The sequence below is a fragment of the Chelonoidis abingdonii genome, chromosome 17 (assembly GCF_003597395.2).
Source record: "Chelonoidis abingdonii isolate Lonesome George chromosome 17, CheloAbing_2.0, whole genome shotgun sequence".
NCBI lineage: Eukaryota > Metazoa > Chordata > Testudines > Testudinidae > Chelonoidis > Chelonoidis abingdonii.
This window is the reverse complement of record NC_133785.1, coordinates 16,177,254-16,201,007: the sequence shown is the minus strand read 5'-3', so window position 1 is coordinate 16,201,007 and position 23,754 is coordinate 16,177,254. Positions and strand designations below refer to the sequence as shown.

The 23,754-nt window shown below is 39.6% G+C and overlaps 1 protein-coding gene across 1 annotated transcript; it reads left to right on the top strand.

The window, feature by feature from the left end:
• Positions 1–4,601: 4,601 nt before the first annotated feature.
• Positions 4,602–22,408, top strand: ARF4 (ARF GTPase 4). The gene is made up of 6 exons (XM_032801326.2): positions 4,602–4,946; positions 17,013–17,093; positions 17,467–17,576; positions 19,489–19,560; positions 20,111–20,236; positions 21,162–22,408. The coding sequence occupies exons 1-6, from the start codon at positions 4,880–4,882 to the stop codon at positions 21,246–21,248; spliced, it is 543 nt and encodes a 180-aa protein (XP_032657217.1). The 5' UTR covers positions 4,602–4,879; the 3' UTR covers positions 21,249–22,408.
• The last annotated feature ends 1,346 nt before the right edge of the window (positions 22,409–23,754 follow it).

Below are 23,754 nucleotides of genomic sequence, written 5' to 3'. Positions count from 1 at the left end.
CCAAATCTGAGACTGGAGAAGTGACGTAGTGTCTTTGAGTTCACTTATGACTAACTCCCCAAAACTCACCTCTTATATACGGTTCAAAACAAAGATAAATCCTTTATTATGCTTGATCTTATTTTGAATCAATAAACTAGTAATATTTATAACCAATTTATCACTGTCAGGACCATCTGTGACCACAATAAGCTCTGAATACTTTAATGACATTAATCTATACGTTAATATTGTGCGGGTACATTGATTTTAGAATACAGGTCTGTCGCATCTTATGTGCATTTAACATGCTCAATTTCAGCTTTACGCTGTCGGCAAAAACAAAACAAAACAAAAAAAAGAGAAAAACAACAATTTTAATACTGTGCCTGTAGTGCGGGCAATTCTGCCTGCCATTACACTCAATGTAATTTTGACTATACACGATTTTCACTTTACACACTGACTGTGAAACGTAACCCCAGCGTAAGATGTGAAAGACCTGTACACCTCCTATACCACGTGTCCTTTATCCATTTTGTAAAACAGTTACAGAACATTCATGAGCATCACTTATCAATTATACTGTTTTGTCCATTACAACATAAATCTATAATAACAGGTATCTCTTTATAGACTGTGTTCACAGAAAATAAAATGCACTATTGACTGTGGACTTCTACATTTCATGGTGTATGATCTACATAACTGATAAGCTAAAGACATCTGTTCAGCCAATATTTTATCAATTACAAAATATCTATAATCAAGTCATTATAATAGAAATCATCTGTTAAAGTAATTCCTGATAAGCCTAAAGCATCTTTTGATAATTATCTTATTAATTGCAGAAAACATCTGCCTCATCTAGGTTACAAGTGGTTCCTTTCTGGACATTTCTTTAAGGGTCAAGAGTTGAGTACAAAAGATACACAATCCATTATTTAACAGCACACTAAGGTCTAGCTAAAATTCAGTATTATCAATAATGCACTAGGGTCAGCTAAAGTTCCAAGTAAAACAGGGATAATAGAGTACAGGCCTACTAGGACAAAGATGTTCATTTATTTAAAACAAAACCCTCTTTAACACTGTAACCAGCACCTTTTGATTAACGCAACAGTTCCTGGGATTTCTGGTCAAGAAATTGAGTTTAATACAAAAATAATAAAGGATATATATTTACTATCCAGTATAAACACACAAGCTTGCTTGATGCTTTTGCCTTTGATGTTAGTTTCCACCCACCCCATATTCTATTTTAGTAACTAGCAGTGGAGATTTTCCTTGAATTCCAGTGCTTGGGAATGGGCAAGTCTCTGACTTCTCTGCAAAACTTAGGAGCACCCCAGCTAGTGCAAGGACATGAGAGCCTTGGGGTCTGAAGAGGAGCAATTTTAGTGTTTCTTTGTTACTATGCAAGGCATTTAACTCCTGTAAATTTAGCTAAGCATAAAGCTTTCATAAGATAAAAACTGAATGATTTGAACAAGAGATGGCCGTGGACTAAAACCTCAGATCTGTGCACTGTAAAACTCAGGAAATCTGGACCTGGACTTTGTTGGTTACTATCTCTACCTTGACCCAAAGCACCCACAGTACAAACAGCAGCCCAGAGCAATAAATTAAAATAGATATTTTTTTGGTTACAATTTTAAACTTTGAACAAATTTCAATTGTTTTAACTTTAAAAAAAAATTTACCTTTGTTCAGAGCAGTATGATTTTACATTTTTGCCATTTATATTTGGACTTTAAGCCATGTCTCCCATTAGCACCTTGAATCACTACTGCTGGAGCATGTTCATGGTGTCCTTACTCAGGCAAGATTTGTTTAACCTGCGAAGTGAAATGTATGTATTGGAATAATTTTAAAATAAACTTTCTTCATTTGGTAACTTCTTGCTGCTACTTTAAAGCTCAATAAAGCTTGATTATTCTTCAAAGGTAAAAAATGTGCAACTACCTTATTCTGTTTTTATTAGGGAATATCCACTGTAGTTACCCATTAACAGCCTGTCAACGGAGACTGAGGTTCTTGATTTTTAGCTGTGATTTTTTACAAAATTCTTTTACCCCACAAGGAAGCTGTGAACTATTTAAATATTCAAAAATGGTAGCTTTAAAATGTTACATAATGGAGAAAATTCCTGGAAGATGAGCTCTAAAACTTAAAGGTTGAAATCCTAGCCCAACTGAAGTCAATGCAAGTTTTGCCTTTGATTGCAGTGGGATCAGTATTTCAGCCTAGATTTTCATCCTACTATTTTAAATATTATATAACTAACGTCTACACATAGTTAATATCATTTTGCAGTGTACTAACAGGAGTGTCATATAAAAGACACAGGAATTAATTATCCTGGTCTGTTCAGTACTGGTGAAACCTCAGTTGAAGCACTGTCTATCTCTTCCCTTCAGGCTGGGTACCCTCCCACTGTGACTCAGTGGTTTGAGCATTGGCCTCCTAAACCCAGGATTGTGAGCTCAATCCTTGAGGAGGCCATTTAGGGATCTGGGGCAAAAATCTATCTAGGGATTGGATGTGCTTTGAGCAGGGGGTTGGACTAGATGGACCTCCCTTCCAACCCTGATATTTTGTAAGAGGACCTAACACAATTAAGTGGCAACTGGGGGAGCAAGACCCTGGAGTGGGGGAAAGAGTCTGGAAGATCACAGGATTCTGGGGGGATAGTGGGGGAATCTGAGAATAGAAGGAGCTCAGAGGATAAGAGATGATGAGACTGGAGGAAAGGAGCAAGGTAGACACAAATTGAAGCAGGGTAGAAAGACGTGTGTGGGGGAGAGAGTCATCAAGATGTAGGAAAAGTGCAGAGTAGGCAGGGCTGGCACTAGACTTGCTGGGGCTCAGGGCAGAAACTAAGGAGGGGGCCCCCTACCCTGCCTCCTTTACCTGCTCACACATCTGCAATGTTTCTAAAGCGCGAGCCCTGCTATCAGGCTGAAGCTGAAGCCTGAGCCCTGTTGCGTTGGGCCCTCTGTGGTGTGGCACCACAGGTGATTGCCCTGCTTGCTAACCCCCTAATACTGGTGCTGAGATTAGGAAGAGAAAAAGAAATAAAAAGAGGTGCTATACAAACTTACTTTTAATATTTTGTTCATTTTGAATTTGATTTAATTGTTACTGAAGAGTCAAATGTATTTCATATACCTACTGAGTAAACGTCTTTGTTCCATTATGGTCTTTTTACAACATGTAAAGGGAACTCTAAGGACATGGACCTGGCTGCTGGGGAATACCTCATCTGGAGGAGTGTTCCCAGGGTGCCAAAAAGTCAGCATGAAAGCTCTCACATGTGGTATTGCCTCAATGACTCTTAGAGACTATTGGCAACCAAGTGTAAATTAGAGCAGCCCTTAGATTTTTCTTATTTGTGTTAGGGCCAAGTACCAGAATGAGGGAGGCACAAAGATAATACAAGGACATCTTTGCCCTACTCTTTAATCCTGATTAAATAAGTTTGTTGGACCTAAAAATCAGGCCTAAATATGTCATTTTTAATTTACACATACATCATTAAAAAGCATTTTCCATGTAGAGTTCACAATTCAATACATACTTAACATACATTCCTTGGCTAAAACCTGTCCTATATATATTGTTAAGGCTAAGATTTTCTAATGGTTATTTTTAGTAAAAGTCATGGATAGGTCACGGCAATAAACAAAAATTCACGGAAGCCATGACCTGTCTGTGACTTTTGCCATTGCGACTCCATGGTTTCCCCTGCCACCATGGTGGCTGGGAGCTGTGGGGTTCCCCCTCTGCCTGCAGCAGCTGGAAGCTGCAGGGGGGGCCCACCTCTGGTCATTGCGGCTAGGAGTCGCAGGATGATATTTCCCAAAGAGAAAACGGGATACCCCTAGCCCCTCTCCCCGCAAGAGGCTGTTGCCCATCACTGAAACCCTGAGAAGCCCCCCAGGAGTCTGTTACCTGTGGCTGGAACCTAGCAGAGGTCTCACTGTTGTCTGTCTCTGGAAGTCATGGATTCTGTGACTTCCAGGACATCCATGACATAAACATGGCCTTAGATATTTTGTATTGACATAGTCAAAATATTTCTGCTCTAATTGGGAATAAGGTTTGGTTGATTCTAGTCTAAGTCCTTGCACATTTGCTGCCTTGTCCCCTGGTTTGAGGTGTCCCTTATCTTCTCAATAGTGCAACTATTTGGATGCCATGTGTTAACCTGAGGGCAGCACGATTAGTCTCTGAGAGACATGCTGCCAAACCCTTCTTCTAAGAAAGTGGGGGGGCAGGGGTGGAAGGGGAGGTAGGGCGCCATGGGTTATGCCCACAAAACCACCACCAGGAAGGAGAGTGAGCAGGGCCCCGTACACGCTCTACAGCTGGCCTTGTCTAACCATCGGCTCCCTAGGGCGCAGCCTAGGGCACGGAGACTACAGCTCCCAGCACACAGTGCGGGGCGGAGAATGACTACAGTTCCCAGCATGCCATACTCGACTCAGGCCACGGTTCGGTGAGCCGACGAACCTGGGACTGCATCTCCCATCATGCCCTACGTCAATTAAATGAAGCTATCGATCAGTACCTGGCGCATAGCACGCTGGGAGTTGTAGTCAGTCTATGTTCGGAGGGTTTCTCCGGGTCAAGGGAGGGTGGTGGCGCTGCAGTGGGGATGTGGCGAGCGTGACGTGATTTTGTCCGCGTTGGAACTGGGGGCGGCCGTGGTGGCGAGCGTGACGTGGCAGAGAGCGAGCGAGGCTCCCCCGGACACAAAAGCAGCAGCAGTAGCCGCCGCCAGCAGTTGCTGGGCAGGGACCCCGCGGAGGGATCTAAAACGAGAGAGCGGGATTGGGACATAAACTGCTGCCGCGCACACACGTCTCCCGCTCGCCGCCGCCCTGCCCGAGCCGCCATGGGCCTCACCATCTCCTCGCTCTTTTCACGTCTCTTCGGCAAGAAGCAGATGCGCATCCTCATGGGTAAGAGAGAGACCCCCGGACCCGCTCGGCCCTGCCTTCCGTCGCCTCAGGGATCCCGATCTCTCGGGCCGCGCTTGCCGCATTCGCAGCCCTTTGCTTGCCGTTACTCGGCCTCTTTCGTGTAGACGCGGCTGGGCCCCTGCGGGGGGAGGTGGGATGTTCCGTGTGGCCGTTGGGGACGCAGTAGGAAGCGGCTGTTGGCTTGCGAGCTGGCTACACCGGTGCAGGACTACGGGGCGGGAGGAAGTGTCTGTCCGTCTGCGTCCTTCAGGCCTGGGTAAGCTCCTGCCGTGACCTGACCTCTTCCCCCGCTGTGGGTGCGTGTGTATCAATCCCCCCGGGCCTGCGCCGTCTCCCAGCCAACTCCCCGCTCTTCCGCGTGGGTCTCGGGCTAGTGGAGAACTGAACGGCCTCAAGTGAATGAGCTTGGGTTGGGGGGGGAGCTGTGTTCTTTCCCCTTTATGTTCTTTACCTCCTCACCTACAGTTCTGTTGGTGGGAGACTTTTAGTCTTTTTATTAGAAAATGCCCTAAACCCTGCCCCTACCCTTCCCTGAGACTTGTGGCCAAGCTGGGGATTATTTAGCACCGTCTGCGTGTGTGCGCACTGTAAAACAAGCACAGCCTGTAAAAAGAATGTGAAACTGTTAACAGGTAAATGCCATACCCGAACGTTTGTGAAGGGATTTGATATTTGAGGAACACGATGTGACAGCACCAAGTGTGTTAACCTAGCCCTAAGGGCTCTAGAATTTGACTGCTGAACAGAAAGCATTAATTTAGCCATCTTTGCTCATTTTTGTTCTGAGAAAGAATGTCTTTAATCACAAATTCTGGTGTATCTTGCGTATAGGATGATAAAAATGCAACTTTGTGTCAAGCTAGTTTTATTAGGCCACTATCTGACCACAGTTACATTGTGGCTCTTTTGAAATGTACTGTGTAACCAGTGGTGCTGGAACACTTTTTTACAGTGGGGGGGTGCTACAAGCCGGTGGTCCCCACCCCAAACTTTTTACCTCACTATCCACTTACTCCTGTCTGTGCCCTCCCCCACTCCCAGAGTTGGGCCAAGGGTGGGGGATGCGGTCAGGGGTCAGAGGGCCAAGGCTGGGACCTCAAGAGTGAAGTGCTGGGCTGGCAGCGCTGGGACCCTCGGCGCAGGGTGGCTGATGGGACCCTGCACAAAAATGGGGTGCTATAGTGCCCCTAGTTCCTGTGCCTATGTGTGTAACAGTTCAAAACAATCACTTCTTTACTCCTACTGTAATTCCCAGACTTGGGAGTTGAAGAGGTGATAATCACATGCTGCATTCAATATTTCCTTTCCTCATATTCCCAACTTTATACACTCTTTTTCCTACAATTGTCCAGCTAGGTGAATGGGACTTTTTTTCAGTGCCTATCAGTTGGTCCTTAATTAACAGGAGACTATAAAGAGAGCATCTTTTACCATAGCTCAGTCCACTGCCTTTGTACCACATCTAACTTCTGTTGGCTAAATAACTGAGAATGGAATCAGCTCCTAACTGTTGGCATATCAATTTGGGCCCTAAAAATATTCGGATATGTATGAGAAGCAAGACGTAATACGCATAGCACATTAGGTGGTTATGTATAGCAGACCTAATGACATCAAGCATAAATACCACCCCCCCAATCCCCCCGAAAATGATTCTGTGTTCATAGCACATTGTACATAGGGTATGAAAGCTAGTATGCACCAGTTGAAATTTCACCAACACTTGTGTAGCAGGTGGTTGTGGTTTTTTGTTTTGTGTTTTGCAGTGCTTAAATTTGTTGTGACATTTTAATTACTTAAAATAAGAATTTAAACCTGAGATCAGTGTCCTTTAATGTAATTTTTGCCTCTCTATAAATAATAGCATAGTAAATATACAGTAAAAATATTTTTCTAAGAGAACTACTAGCACGTCAAGCCAACTTTTCATATACAACTCTAAATGACTAAGTATGAAACTTTTTGGAAAAGATGGTTGTAAGATTAATATTGACATTGGTAGCACTATTGCTTTTACTCTTGCAGAATGATGAGAATACAAGAACAAACTGTGTTCTTGAGACCATAATAGTTCATAGTGCTTCAGACACTTTATCCATAGTGATTAGTTCAGTTCTAACACTGATACAAACTAATCATAGAATATCAGGGTTAGAAGGCACCTCAGGAGGTCATCTAATCCAACCCCCGCCTCAAAGCAGGACCAATCCCCAACTGAATGATCCCAGCCAGGGCTTTGTCAAGCCTGACCTTAAAAACCTCCTAAGGAAGGAGATTCTACCACCTCCCTATGTAACCCATGCCAGTGCTTCACCACCCTCCTAGTGAAAAAGTTTTTCCTAATATCCAACCTAAATCTCCCCCACTGCAACTTGAGACCATTACTCCTTGTTCTGTCATCCAGGACCACTGAGAACAGTCTAGATCCATCCTCTTTGGAATCCCCTTTCTGGTAGTTGAAGGCAGCTACAGCTATCAAAATCCCCTTCATTCTTCTTCTTCTGCAGACAAACAACCAGTTCCCTCAGCCTCTCCTCGAGGGATGTGTTGCAGCCCCCTAATCATTTTTGTTGCCCTCCCCTGGACTCTTTCCAATTTTTCCACATCCTTCTTGTAGTGTGGGGCCCAAAACTGGACACAGTACTTCAGATGAGGCCTCACCAATGTCAAATAGAGGGGGATGGTCACATCCCTCGATCTGCTGGCAATGCCCCTACTTATACAGCCCAAAATGACAACCTTCTTGGCAACAAGGGCACACTGTCGACTCCTATCCAGCTTCTCATCCACTGTAACCTCTAGGTCCTTTTCTGCAGAACTGCTGCCTAGCCATTCGGTCTCTAGTCTGTAGCAATGTATGGTATTCTTCCTTCGTAAGTGTAGGATTTTGCACTTGTCCTTGTTGAACCTCCATCAGACTTATTTTGGCACAATCCTCTAATTTGTCTAAGTACCTCTGTGTCCTATCTCTACTCTCCCATGTATCTACCACTGCTCACAGTTTAGTATCATCTGCAGACTTGCTGAGGCTGCAGTCCACACCATCCTCTAGATCATTAATGAAGATATTGAACAAAACCAGCCCCAGGACTGACCCTTGGGGCACTTCGCTTGATACTGGCTGCCAACTAAACATCAAGCTGTTGATCATTACCCGTTGAGCCCAATGATCTAGCCAGCTTTCTGTCCACCTTATAGTCCATTCATCCAGCCCATACCTCTTTAACTTGCCAACAAGAATCATACCTTCCAGTAGCTGTTTGGACAACATCAAATGGATTGTGTTTTTTCTTTCAGTCATGGTTTTTAAGGGTTTGACTACACTACAAATAAAGGTGGGTAAGGGGACATGTTTATTGCATATTTTCATTATGCAGTGTAGATGGAACCAGTTTAAGGTTTTAGCTTGGTTATGAAACCCAGTTAGACGCTTCTACACTACAAATAATATTATGAGAAGCTCCTTTGAGAGAGTTTTATTTCTAGTATGGAAGGAAGGATATATTTGTAAGCAGGTGTCCACATCATAATTTGCACCCCATTGACGTTTTCTCCTAATCTATTCAGTCTAGGTTTAAAAAGACTCAATTAGTTTCTGCCTCAAAAGTGATTTTGGTTCAGTTTTGGCACACGGGCTGGACAGTGTGGTGGGAGGGTACGATTTTTAGTTACTGCCACTTGCGTTATAGTGTGTTGTAGATAGATATGATTTCAGTCTCCAGAGCTGTCAGTCCATTTCCTTTACCTAAATGAAATTTAATTTTTCTAAAAATAGATTTATTTATTGTGTGGGTTAGAAAATAAATATTTGGTCAGTGTTTGTATGTAATTTACTTCAGACATCATAATGACAGAAGTATTTTAAGCAACTTTCTTTTACTCTAATACTTTGCAAACATCTGTAAAACACTAAATTTTACAGAGTTAATTCAGAGTCATGGCACATACCTTGTGTTTGAGTGGATATGAGTTCTTTAATACTTTGCACTCCATCACGTATTTCACAAGCTTACTAATTTTATGGTGTGAGCAGAGAACACAATCTTCTAAAAAGATTAGAGCTGTCAATCGCAGTTAACTCACATGATTAACTCAAAGAATTACGATTAAAACAATCGCTATTATCGCACTGTTAAACAATAGAATACCAGTTGAAATTTATTAAATATTTTTGGATGTTTTTGTACATTTTTCAAATATTTCAGTTGCATCACAGAATACAAAGTGTACAATGCTCACTTTATCACTTTTACAGTGCAAATATTTGTAATAAAAATATAAACGAAATAGTATTTTTCAATTCACCTGATACAAGTAGTGTCATGCAGTCTCTTTATCAAGAAAGTACAACTTACAAATGTAGATTTTATATATTTGTTTGATTTTGGTAACATAACTGTACTCCAAAACAATGTAAAACTTTAGAGCCTACAAGTCCATTCAGTCCTACTTCTTGTTCAGCCAGTCGCTAAAAGAAACACGTTTGTTTACATTTACGGGAGGTAATGCTGCCCACTTCTTAGGCCTGGTCTACACTAGCAGGAGGTGTCAATGTAAGATATGCAACTTTAGCTATGGGAATACCGTAGCTGAAGTCAACGTATCTTATTCCGACTTACCTCCCATCCTCATGGCATGGGATCGTTGGCCACGGCTCCCCCGTCGACTCCGCTACTGCTGCTCGCTCCGGTGGAGTTCTGGAGTCGATGGGGAGCGCGTTCAGGGATTGATATATCGCATCTCAATGAGACGTGATATATCGATCCCCGATAAATCAATCGCTACCCGCCGATACGGCGGGTAGTCTGGACATACCCTTATTTACAGTGTCACCTGAAAATAACAGGTGTTTGCATGACACAGTTGTAGTTGGCGTTGCAAGATATTTACATGCCAGATGCGCTAAAGATTCATATGCCTCTGGATGCTTCAGCCATTGTTCCAGAGGACATGCTTCTGTGCTGATGACTCTCGTTTTTAAAAAAAAAAAAAAAAAAAAGTGTTTTGTTTTTTTTAATTAAATTTGTGACTGAACTCCTTGGGAGAATTGTATGTCTCCTGCTTTGTTTTACCTGCATTCTGCCATATATTTCCTGTTATAGCAGTCTCAGATGATGACCCAGCGCATGTTCGTTTTAAGAACACTTTTTAACTGCAAATTTGACAAAACGCAAAGAAGATATCAATGTGAAGTTGCTAAAGATAGCTATAGTACTTGACCCAAGATTTAAGAATCTGAAGTGCCTTCCAAAATCTGAGAAGGATGAGGTGTGGCTCATGCTTTCAGAAGTCTTAAAAAAAGCAACAGTCGTCTGCGGAAACTACAGAACTCTAACCACCAAAAAAGAAAACTAACCTTCTGCAGTTGGCATCTGATTCAGATTATGAAAATGAACATGCATTGGTCCGCACTGCTTTGGATTATTGTTGAGCAGAACCTGTCATCAGCATGGATGCATGTCCTCTGGAATGGTGGTTGAAGCATCAAGGGACATAATCTGTAGTGCATCTGGCACATAAATATCTTGTGGTATCAACTACAACAGTGCCATGCAAACGCGAGTTCTCACTTTCAGGTGACATTGTAAACAAGAAGCAGGCAGCGTTATCATCATCTGCAAATGTAAACAAACCTGTTTGTCTGAGCAATTGGCTGAACAAGAAGTAAGACTGATTTGACTTGTAGGCTCTAAAGTTTGACATTGTAGAAAACACCAAAAAATATTTAAATAATGGTATTCTATTATTGTTTAACAGCGCAACTAATTGTGCAATTAATTGCACGATAGCCATAAAAAGATATAATAATCTCCTAATGGCTACCCCTAACTAAACTTATGATTAGGAGGATAATAGTCAATAGTGCATTATGTCACAAATGGATTTACAAAGCTTCTTAAAAATCATAATTGCCCCATAGACTCACATTAACACTTTGCATGTTTATATATCACTATATTTTAAAGGACTGACAACCATTTATATTCTTGTGTACGAGGAAGGGAAAGCACAATTCCAACTCCCTTTTACAGATACGGATCAGGGAGAAAAGAGACAGCTGAGATATTGGGTTAAATAATTTAACATAGTTGAACTGGGCAGAACAGGGGTTAGAGTTCAGAAATTCCTTGGTCCCAGTGTTACGCTTAATCCACTAGTACATAGGTATATGTTAACATTACCAAATAACCTTGTTTTTCTTGATATTGCGCCTTGCAGAATCATAATTATATCATGTCACTATATTCATCACTTGTTAGTATGGCCACGCAGCTATCTATAATCTCTGAGACAATAAACTGCCAAAACATCCATCTTCCGAGAGGCTTATTAGCGTTTCAAATATTAAGCTGCCGAATGATAGGCTGTTCCCTATCTTATTAACTTTGGGAATCCCACCTGTGTGGTTGAATAGTTACAAACCTGTAACTTAACAAAAAACACAACCTACAAACCTATAAATAGCTATATTAACAAACCTAGCCAAAAATCAAGGGCATGAATTGTTTGTAATAGCCCTTGTAAAACATAGTGAAGAAATTACAGGGTAGAACTTGCTTATATGAATGCTAAAATAAGAATGATTTTGAAATTATTTTAATCTGAATATGAATCAAATTTGGACATTTGGAACATGCTTCTTGCTTCTTAATTTTGGGAAGTCTGAGTCTGGCTGCCACAATGTGGCGTTCTTGAATATATTCCATTTAAAAATCAATCCCTAAATTTTTGTGGCTACTTGTGTAAAGCTGTGCTTTGTTCACGTTTAGATTACAGGTATGCCATGTCTAGGTGGCTTAGGCTGGATTTAAAAAAATGGAGATAGTAGTTTCGCCCTGTGGGTAAATTCTCTTTTAGGATATAGAAAAGTAGAATGATGTAAAATACAATGCGGTGATAAAATCATTCTGGAGGGCACTTACCTTTAGGCAGTAGAATTTGGTTGGCTGAAAAGAACAGTTTGAGATTGTTTTAACAATGAGTCCATGTGAGTCTGTAGATGGAACTGAATGCAGATATATATGCAGTAAGTTTAATGGCCCCAGAACAAGCACACTTCATAAGAAAGGGCCAAAAATGTCTTTGGAGAAACTCTTAAAGAAAGTCAAGGAAAATGTAACATTCCAACCTGACAGTTGTAAGTAATTCGTGTAATTCTTTCAAACAGTTCAGAGTAGTTGCTTATCATGCATGTCGCTATGAGAGCTGTAAGTAAGTATGCAAGTGCCATGGTGATGTAAAGGTCACTAGCAGAGTGGAGTTCCTGGGAGAAGCACACTGCAAGCCTGGGACTTACAAGTGACTTGAAGAGACGACTCATTTCAAGAGCTCTGCTCCACTTTACTTATAAAGTAGACATTACAAAGATCAATAGGTGCAAGGGCAAGGCTGTACTTACCATGTGACCCTTAATTGCTATCTGAACGGCTGTGTCTCAGGACTTCACAAACAACCGTCAACACACTTGTACTGTGAGATTTAAGCCTCAATGGGGAAAGAGCTAAAAGTTAATATTTCTGGGAAAGAATCAGAAACAAATAACCAAGGTGCAAAATAATCCTCTTTCAGATTTATGACTTGGTGTTGGGGAATGTCAGAGATTTTTCATGTAAACTTGGAAGAGTTGTTAATTGGAATTCTTAACTATCCCCTCATGTGACCAAGACAGTTGACTTACCTATCATTTGAGAGTCAGAAGACAAGTTTAAAAATATACACATCAGATGTAAAAATCCAGTAAATCAAATGTGGTGGTAAATACATTTCAGTCTCTTAGTAGAATAAGAACAATTGTAAATGGTGGGACTGTGTAATGTTTTGTTTTAGAAAGCTGAATACTGAGGCATTCTTAAGAAATTGGCACATAGTAACATGTAAATTGCCATACATTTTTTCTAAAAGAATAATGCATATTAGCTGAAATATGTTGTACATCATAGCTGTTCAAATTACGTGACTTGATACTTTTAAAAGTTTATTTAAAAAATCTAAAAGGGGAACAATTGATTTACAGCTTATAATAACAGCAAAGAATCCTGTGGCACCTTATAGACTAACAGACGTTTTGGAGCATGAGCTTTCGTGGGTGAATACCCACTTCGTCAGATCTTTTACAGATCCAGACTAACACAGCTACCCCTCTGATAGCTTGTAAGAAGGAAGTTTGAGGACGAGGGTTGGCTATATTGGTGAGGGGGCTGGCGATAATGCAAACTTTAAACTTCTAACTTTTTGCTAAACCAACAATTATCCTATAAAACTACTTGGTATTTGAATTGGGAACCTGTTTTAATGCCAATATGTGACTTCTTCTGTATTCATGTAAATGCTTATATTTTCACCGTGAAAGTTCCTGGAAATCTTTCTGGTCCAGTCTTTTGTTCAAAGACTTGCAGGTAAGGCCTGTTCTTGGTGTTGAATATTTTTCTTAGTGTGCCACGGAACATTTCTCATCATGGTTGGTTATCTTTCACACACACAAGCATACAAAATTCCTTCTTGGTATTCCAGTATTGCCAACTCCAAGAACTTACATAAAGAGTAGGTCCTCACAAAAGAATGATCTTGTTTTAAATCATGAGACTTTGAAAAATGTTGGGTTTGATTTATTTGCCTTCTGTTTTTTGAGTCTTTAGGATACAAGTAGGTCACATTTTTAAAGTTTTTTTTTATTTTTTTTATTTTCTGCTGCTGTAAGAGCTAGAAACTTTTGGGGGGGGGGGGCCATTGGCATTTTCTGACCTCTGAATTGAGCTTCATGTTTATTTTCAAGGTTGTCAAACTTACTGATGAGCCATTTGCCTTAAGATGTTATAGTTTTTGAGGAATTCAGGTATATATTTTGAACTGATGACTCTTCTCTACATAATCTTAATTTTCATGGAGTAAATTCCATCTTTTCTGTTCTGCTCAGGCTTCTAGAGAGAGTTAAATATTATACTTGTGTTTCATGTGGCTTCTCTGAAGGCCCAGGCATCTTATCTTCCATTTGGAAATGCCCAGTAAAGTGGCTGAGGTATGAACATCTGTCTGCACTACAGTTTAAAGACCTGTGTCTGGCCCAGGTCAGTTGGCTCAGGGTCATGGGGCTATAAAACTGAAGCTCACTGTCCGGGACCCTGGGAGGAGGTAGGGTCCCAGGCTCCAGCTCGAGGCTAGACATCTTCACTGCAGTTTTATAGCCCTACAGCCCAAGCCAAGTCAACTGATTTGTACCCACTGTTGGTGTTTAATTGCAGTGTAGACATAGTTTTAGAGGTCCATCTTGGACAGCAGTACCTTTTGGTTATTAGTCATTATTTCAGCACAGGAGGTACATTTGAAGAGTTGACAGTTGCTCCTTACAGAGTCCCCCTTCTTTGAATGTTACTCAATACTACACTGGTGTAGGAAAAATGCTGAAACGATATTAGCAATTTTAAACTTTGTAGGTTCATAGTAAGAACTATTTCAGTGCCACCTGCTATTGTAGCTAATCATCTAGAGGAGTGGGTGGGGATGGAATATTGGAGTTCTGAAGGGCACGCATTTAGAAATCATGAAAACACATTTAGAGAGCTCTTTAAAATGGAATTTTGAGAATTTTCTTGTACCTAAAGAAGTCTCTTTGACAGAAGTATAACACATGGCCTTTTGGCTCTACAGATTCCAATATCAATGAAGGCAGTTGATTTTCTTAAAGATTTTCTTTACAAACTGTAAATACACTAATTTGTATAACATTGATATATTAAATGTCTAAATACTGTAGGACGCTTTTTTATATAGCGAGACTTTGCAAATAGAAAATAGGTTTTTAAGGGTCTGGTTTCATTCTGCGTAAGTGGTTGAGTAATCTGAAATTACATTATATTGCAACACTAAGAAAACTGCCTTATTTATATAAGTGTACAACTTGTCAGACGCCCCTATATGGAGTGCAGGACAGGTACAAAAATAGCAAGCAAGACATTAGTTCGAAACATACTACAGTATTAGGATATGGGTATAGTAATAAAAAATGGTTGCTGAGTGTGCTGATAGTACCAGAAGGAGTTTTTCTGTTCTCTCATTTGTTTTTTTTTTTTTTGAGAAGAGTGTTATCGAAGTTCTACTGAAAGCTTTGAGTTTCTCAAATGATATTTTAATTAAAATGATTGTTGCGTTCACTTGTTGAACACTCATTCTTGCAGTTTACTTCTTAAATAACATCATTTATTCATGGACATGTGCAGTAGGTCATACATTTCCAAATGTGTGTTGAATTGGTTTTCTGGGACAGAGTCTAAACCAGGGGTCAGCAACCTTTCAGAAGTGGTGTGCCGAATCTTCATTATTCACTCTAATTTAAGGTTTCGTGTGCCAGTAATTTGAATGTTTTTAGAAGGTCTCTTTCTATAAGTCTATAATATATAACTAAACTATTGTATGTAAAGTAAAGGTTTTTAAAATGTTCAAGAAGCTTCATTTAAAATTAAATTAAAATGTAGAGCCCCCCAGACTGGTGGCCAGGACCCAGGCAATGTGAGTGCCACTGAAAACCAGCTCGCGTGCCGCAGGTTGCCTACCCCTGGTCTAAACTCTTAATACTTGTCAAAATACATATTAATCCACTCAGCTCACTGTATTTGAAACACCATGATGGACTACCAAATGTTTATTTGCAAAAGCTGCTCCTCTAAAGTTCTGTGGGTACATGCCCAGTTAAAATGCGTGCACACACACATGCACACTTTTTAAATGTACAAGAAGAAATAAATTACAAATAATCACTCAAAAGGGAAACAACAACCCCATGTCACAGTCTGCCTGGAAGGTCAACAAACTAGGGTTTTGTTGGAGAAGCAGTGAAGCAAATTCCAGAGCAGAGTACCCTCCTGCAGAGTTCGGAAGTGGGGACTGTTAACCAAAACAGCCCAGTAGACTGGACTAGTGTATGGAGACATGTATTATGGGTAGCCATGACACAAAGCATGTAGAGCTTTTCTATAAAAAACAGTTTGTATTGTTCAGTGTAGTCTGGAGCCACAGGTGTTATATGCTCTCCATCATATCAAATGTCACTAAGGGATTCTCTACAGTACCGCTTGAGTCCATGTAACTTACATCGCCACCCCTTTTGAGTGACATAAGTTACGTTGACTTTAAGTGGAGTCCATACTGTGCTATGTCAACAGGAGATGCTCTCCTACCCACATAACTTCCACCTCTCATTAAGGTGGAGTAATTTATGCTGATAAGAGCCGGGCTTTGAAGCGGAGCCCAGAGCTGGAGCGCAGAGGAGCTCCGGAGCAGTGGAGCTGCGGGTTTTTGCCCGGAGCGGAGCTGGGGCACAGTTCCAAAGCCCTGGATAAGACAGCACTCTCCTGTCAGCATAGCACATCTTCACCAGATACACTGCAATGGCACAACTGCAGCAATGTAGTGAGGTAGTGTAAAATAGCCCTAAGTGAGCTGCTGCATTTCATGTTAGCTGAAACTTTGAAGTGATCAAGAGTAGTCTCAGGTGGGGCATGCTGCAGTAGCCAGATCTGAAGGTAATAAAGAGATCAATAATAGACAGGGTCTGCATTTGAGAAGAAAAAGTAGCTTCCAATCTGATGGGGAATAAGTGAAGGAGGAGAGAGAACTTCTGGCTGCTGCCTAGAAAATATTACAAGGTACGTCAAATACATGAAAACATGCTAGAGCAAAACCTTTACATGTGAACGACAGTGTTTTTTAAAAACAAATAAAAACTCCGATCAGTCATTTACATGATGCCTAAAGAAGAAGTTACATAGCTTTCTGATGATGTAAACGGAGAATGGGAACTCCGGTATTAAACTTGAATTCTTAGCTGTTTGGCTTCTGCCTCAAGTGATGGGTGGAGAAGGAAGGAGAGAAATATACTTTGGGGGGGGAGGGGGAGAAAAAAATTTTATTCACTAAGGCCATTTAGGAACTTACTTGTTGCTCACTGAAAAGTGAATCCCCACCCTGTTGTTTTCAGTGGAATATTTATAAAGAGCATGATTTAGTTATACTGTCAAACTAAAATTAAATTTTATATGTATTTTTTTTTAGTTGGTTTGGATGCTGCTGGTAAGACAACTATTCTGTATAAACTGAAGCTAGGAGAAATTGTCACCACAATTCCCACTATTGGTAAGAAAACTAATGATTGCTTCTCATCTAATTACTAATGTTAAATGTAATTAAACTACAGAATCATTCACTTTAAAATCCTCAATTCTTCTGAGGGAGAAAAGACTTAAATGTTGTTCATTGTAGGACCTTTTGTTTCAAGATCTGATTGGTGGGGTACTGGGAGATGCATATTCCCCAGAATAGAAGTTAATAAAGACTTGGACTCTTAGAGAAATTATTATTTTATGCATTTTGGTTCTATCATAACAAAAAAGAGAGAGTATATGAAAGTGAAACTTTGTCACTGTTTTTAAGAGGACAGCTGACACTTTATAGTAACTTTTACATAGTCAATGTCAATATTTAACCACTTTTTTTTTTCCTTTTTTAGGTTTTAACGTGGAAACGGTAGAATATAAAAACATTTGTTTCACAGTTTGGGATGTTGGTGGTCAGGATAAAATTAGACCTCTTTGGAGGCATTACTTTCAAAACACACAGGTAGGAGTTCTGATGCTTTACAAGTAAAAAAGAAGTGCATATATTCATATTAAAATGAAGACCACTGTGTACAGTATTTCCAGAAAATGATCTGCCTCCATTTCCATTTTCTTCTCATGAGTTGGTCCCCACCATATTTGCTGGAATTGTGAGGATCCTTGGCTTATTTTTCTGTTTTAGCTGGTGGTTTTTTTTTGTTTTTGTTTTTGTTTTTTTTTTTCCCCCCTTCCCATCTGGAAGGCTTCATGTCTTATGCTGTGTCTATACTACAGACTTTTGCTATCATAGCATTAAGTCAGTCAGGGATGTGAAGCGGAGTGATTTCCCCTGGTGTATATACAGTTATACCTGCAAAACTGTGCTTTTACCAAATACATGTTTTTTTCTCTAAGGGACAGTGATGAAGGGGGAATTATTTTACTATGCTAGTGCAAGAGCAGTTTTCCTGGTATAGTTGTATCCACACTAGGATATATCCATGTTAGGAGCACTTTGCTGGTGCAGTATACCAGAATTCCAGTACCAATAAAGTACTCCTAGTGTAGACTTAGCTTATTATAGTTTTACTCAGATAGACAGGATTCCCATGAGGGACCTGCCTGTGTTACTCCTTAATGTGCTAGAGGGGTCACTAAGCTGTGTGATGGACTTTCTAGCCTCATTAAATTTGATGCTTTGTCTGCTAACCTCCTGAAACTGAAGAGGGTCTTCAAGTAAAGAAGTAAGTTAATGCCTAGCTGCCCTTGTAGGTATTTTTCTTTTCTAACCAAACTGAAGACAGACAAGATAATTTTTACTTTGAGTTACATAAAAATAATATTCACGTGCACATTATGGTTAAATACAAGTTGTGTTTATTAGGCTCCCTTTGCTTATAAAGTATCTAAAAATGTTACTGAATACTGTTAATCAGGGTGGTATTGCTGGTGGTTTGATCCCGGCCATGTCAAGTTCACTTCTTCGCTGCTTCTGTCGTCGCTGCAATGTGCTTTTTGGATAGTTAGTAGAAAGACAAGTAATTTATCACATTTCTATACACCCCAGAAGCAGAAGAGATTCATGCTTGTTGCTCTGCTTTGTGCAGGATTGTTGCCAAGAAACTTCTCTCTGCAGTAGCACAGGCATGATTCTGGGGCATGTGCAAATAGGAGTGTATGGTGGAATGTGATTAGACAAAGGGACTTGCACAGTAGTCTAGTAACAGCATATCAGTTGAGGACCAAAAATGTTACCTACCTGACACCTTCAGACCTATTATAGAAGCATCACCAGGGACCTTCATAGGGGGAGAATCTGCTTCTTCAGAGGAGGTTAGGCTGTAAGACTTTTAGGTGGAGATTTGAAGAGTGGAAGGCAGTATGGAATAAGCTCTTTGATATTTCTCTTTTAATGTTAGAAATGGTGTTAGGAACATTTGGTAAAAACACACTTCTAAAAATTAAATTATACTTGAAAGGTTGAGAACCCTCAGCTTTATAGGGTGGAGGACATATTAATAGTGTCTAAATATTGTATCTCTAGCTGTCTTTGATTCAGTGGAACATCTGAAAATAAAGAAAACGATCACAATTTCGCCAGTTGTCTTTCCCTGAAATTCTGATATGGGGACCACAGTCTGGGAATCGTAGCCTTCTTTGGGGTTTTTTTTTTGTTTTTGTTTTTTTTAAACTTAACATACACTGTGAAAATTATGTTCATATCATGTCTACTGATGACCTAGCTGTAGTCCATGATCTTTCTCTGTATACGTTAATTAAAAGATTACTACCATTTCAAACTTGAATTTCTGAGAGGGGAAGCACCAGAACTGTACTCCTGAAAAAAAGATGACATGAATTATTGGGTAGAACACTGCTGTATGCTTAAGTTTTATGCGACTTATCAAAGCTGCTTAATTTTATTTTTTTCCCAGGGTCTTATTTTTGTGGTAGATAGCAATGACAGAGAGAGAATTCAGGAAGCAGCAGAAGAACTGCAGAAAATGGTAAATATAAATATCTTTGGAACAGAATTGCCATCTTCTGTATTTACTTTACCAAATCAACTTTTCTGCAAATGGTGAATATGCCAGTTTTGCTGAAATTTCAAAACGCATGCACCTTCAGAAAGTCTTAAAACATGTATTGTAGACTTCCCTCTTTGTGTTTTTTGTTTGTTTTTTTGTTTTTTAAATCATCACTACTTATCTAAAATTGTTTAGCACATGAGTGGACTCTAGGTCGAGAACTACTGATGACTTCACCCAATTCCCTTTGGGATGTAAAACTCAAAAGAAAAGTAATCCTTGACAATGAGCTGTCTATATACAACTTAAATCGAAACTGCTGTTTGAAACAATGTTGCTTTACCTACACTAGTGGAATTTGTACCATGGGTACTTGATGATCTCAGTCAGAAGCTACTCACTGTGATTTGGGGAGGGAGAATGAAAAAATTTACAGCACTTTTCCCTTTATTTCATAATTGCATCTCTTTAGCTGCTTGTTACAGTAATTAAATGGAAAAATAACTAGCATGGTCTCTTGTTCTGTTAGCTTCAGGAAGATGAGTTGCGAGATGCAGTGCTACTGCTTTTTGCGAACAAACAAGACTTGCCAAATGCCATGGCAATCAGTGAAATGACAGATAAACTAGGTCTTCAGTCTCTGCGTAACAGAACTGTAAGTACTAAAGTTTTGGTCCAATTTTTTTGTAAGCAAATGTACTCTCCCTTTAAGTTTTTAAGCTTTCATCTCTTTTCTGTGGAAAAATGTAATGTGTATTTGACATGTACAAAGTCTTATTTCTACAAGAGTAACATAAAACACACACTTGTGTAATAAAAATAGGTGATCAAAAGCAAATAAAATGCTTCATTACTCCTTTTTTTTTTTTTTTTTTTAAATAGGAAGATACAACCATTGCAGACTATAGAATATCTTGGGGGGGGGGGGGTGTTTTGCCTTTACTCTTCTCTTTCGTTCTTTTGAAGAAAGACAGACTGAGAATGGAATTGTCCAAGAGTTTTGATAAAACTATCTATGATTAAAAATGCCCAACAGGATAAGGGAGGCTTCAACAACACAACTTTTGTTGGGAACTTTAAATCCCTGTTATAATTCCTCATTGCATTTTTTTGCATCACTTTACCTCTTCATGTTGACAGTCGTGGCTTACGTCATTATGAACTGGTTTTAAAAAGAGATAGGTTAGATCATGTAGTAAAAATTTCTTACCTATGAGCTCAAGAGCACCTGATTAAAACAAATAATTTTAATTTACAACAGTTCTTTACACTTTACTTTATTAGTCTTCAATTTCACTTTGATTCTTATGCACTAATATAATGTGTCAGTATTTGGGTGACAGACACAGGAGGAGAATCTTCAAAACCCAATTGCTAACTGAAATTTAAATTTTTTTCTTGAAAATATCTTCTGTTACTGTTAGGCTTTGTGGTGGTGGGAAATAAGTTTTTTGAAAAACATACTTATTGGGATCAAACTACATGAAATTGTACCGTAAGAATTACACCCTGATAGTATGTAGGAATTCAATATTTTAAAGTTCACTTTTCATTTTATTTTATATTTTGTTCCTTAACAGTGGTATGTCCAAGCGACCTGCGCTACACAAGGAACTGGTCTGTATGAGGGACTTGACTGGCTGTCAAATGAGCTCTCAAAACGCTAACTCAAACTGGATGACTTTCTCACCAGGGACATGTTTGATATAAGTGGTCTAGGCTTGTTACAACAAAATTAGTTTGCATCTTGGTTATTAAACAGTATCTGGAACGGGTTTGGGCAGGATATTACAGCGTTTCAACTTATTTTGTTGCCAATTATTGTTTACCAAGCTATATGTTGCAGAAGTAGCAACATGCTTGGGTTTAAAAAAACAAACTCCTTACACTTTTTTTTTCCAAGTTATCTTCTGATTTTTACTTCCCTTGTCATGTTAAATGCCTGAAGATAGTTATTGTGACATCTTTAAAATCTGTTTTGAATACTTTTTGAGCCCCAATAAATTAAGTAATGTTTTTTAAAGATTCCCCCCTGCTACTTTAGTTTACTGATACCTTATTATTTCATTCCTCAGACAGTCTGCTGACTTAAAAATGTAGCATTCCATGTATATTTATTTCTCTCCCTTGCCAAAAAAATGCTCTAAAACACTATTCAAATCTACTGCACTGAGGAACATTTTATTAACCTTGGGTTCCATCAGCCCAACTTGCCTTTGTGTGAATTGGATTTGATGGGTAGCATAGTTCTGTGCTGGCTGCAAAGAGCTCATGTTGAGGTGGTTTTTAATATTCAGCAGATTGTCTTCCTTTATATTGTATCTCTTTATGTTGCATGTTGCTTTTGGTATCAGCCTGAATGTTTTCGCCCAGTGTATAATAGTTCTGCTGAAGTTTTACTGTTTATTGGTGAACATATCTTCATAAAGAATTTTGGAAAAAACATCAAACTCAATGGATTAGTTTCTTCATTACCCACTTGGAATTATTCCTAATAAAATGATAAAATGTATAGTTTTGTGTATGCTCTTATTGAATCTTAAATTTGTGAAACTGATATGAACATTTGACACTTATTCTTTTTCCATAAATTGAGTTGTTCTGTAGTTTTGTGAACACAAATCTCAGATTTTCAATTTTTGAGGGAGGGTCCCTGAAGATGGGCAGGTAACTTGTATACAGTGCAGTAGGTAATCATCATCAAGGCTTAAATAATTCTGTAAAAGTGTCTTTTGAAGCTGTAAATCTAAAAATCCTTTAAAGATGTTCAGATATGAAAATACTAACCGTTAAAATTGTAATAAAACAAATACAAACTGCCCAAAAAGCATGCATGTCTGTTTCATAGTTATATGTACAATATGGGTTGCAGTAGTAAAGCAACATATGAGTTCTGGTGGTGCCTGCATGAAAACTTGACCACCTAAAGCATTATTCTGATGCTTTAGTTAATGGTAGCAACAACGTGTTCTGGAAAACCCAAGTAAGTCCATGTGAGCTTCACCAGGTCCTTCCTTGCTTCCTTTCTCTCCTCCACCCCAGAGACCTATCTGAACTTGCATCTCAAGCTGCTACTCTAAAACAAATGAATTCTTGCTTGACTCCATTGCTGTTAGTGCTCAGTGTTCTGGATATCCAACAGATGTCTCTCCCACTTCACTGAGGATTTTTGGCATTTGGGAGGCTAGTTCTGATTAACTTCCAGAAGATAAAACATAAGTCTTCACTTTTTATTAGTGCAGCTGTTCTTCCACCGTATTCTTAAAATTCTCCAGACTTAGCTAGTCGTGTGTGGGGGTGGAATTTTTTTGGAAATAGCAACATTGATTAAATGATGCAATCCTTATACAAATTTATTGGTAAGTGTGAGGAACATGGGAAAGCTGTATTATTTTTTTAATGAATATTGTATGTACCTCTGTTTTAATTACGATCATGCTGTCTTCTGCTTGGGTACAAAGTTAAATCAGTCCTGGGTGGGTTGTGTGCAGGGTGTGTGTGGTGGTGGGGGGGGGGGGGTTGTTTTGTTTTTTTGTTTTTCCCCACACATGCACGCCTCTGTGGGAACCCAGCCAGTAGCTGTAGAGAGGTAAATCTCTCATACTTATTTCAGTTCCTTTGAAGGTTTATTACTACCATGCTCTGCTCAGCATACTGGCTGGTAACCCCAAATGGGAGGGTATCCAGTGGGGAAAAACAAAGAGCTTGGAAGGGATTAAAAGCCTCAGCCCTGAAGCTGACCAGGAGTCAGTAGAGGAGCCAGTGGCTGCTGGGGACACACTGATCCTCTTCTCCTAGAAGTTGGAGTAAGAGGGATAATACTGGCCTACTGAAGTCTTGAGGGAAATGCTAGACTTAGAGACAAAAAGGTCTACACAAATTTCTTACCTAAGCTTTTTCTCTCTGACTGCTATGCGTTTATGGATAAATAATGCTGTTGTTTTTTTTAAATAAATCATCCTGAGTCCCTGCATTTTTTCCACTGGTTGCAATGCTTGAAGGGATGCCTTTAGCAGGGGCCAAACTCAGTTGAAGCTGCCTAGGAGACTCAGTTGGTAATAAGGGTTCTGTAATCTGGAGACGTAATGTAAAGGTGGCATGGATTGCTAGATTTCACTCTGAGAGAAGCGCAGGGACTGGGCCTGTCACTTGAAAGAGGAACTCATGGAGAGA

What these genes read in the sequence shown, in the direction of transcription:
- ARF4 (XM_032801326.2), top strand. Translation starts at nt 4,880, where the DNA reads ATGGGCCTCACCATCTCCTCGCTCTTTTCACGTCTCTTCGGCAAGAAG. An exon ending in CACCACAATTCCCACTATTG is followed by an intron (nt 17,094 to 17,466) that starts GTAAGAAAACTA and finishes TTCCTTTTTTAG; the next exon opens with GTTTTAACGTGGAAACGGTA. An exon ending in AGTCTCTGCGTAACAGAACT is followed by an intron (nt 20,237 to 21,161) that starts GTAAGTACTAAA and finishes GTTCCTTAACAG; the next exon opens with TGGTATGTCCAAGCGACCTG.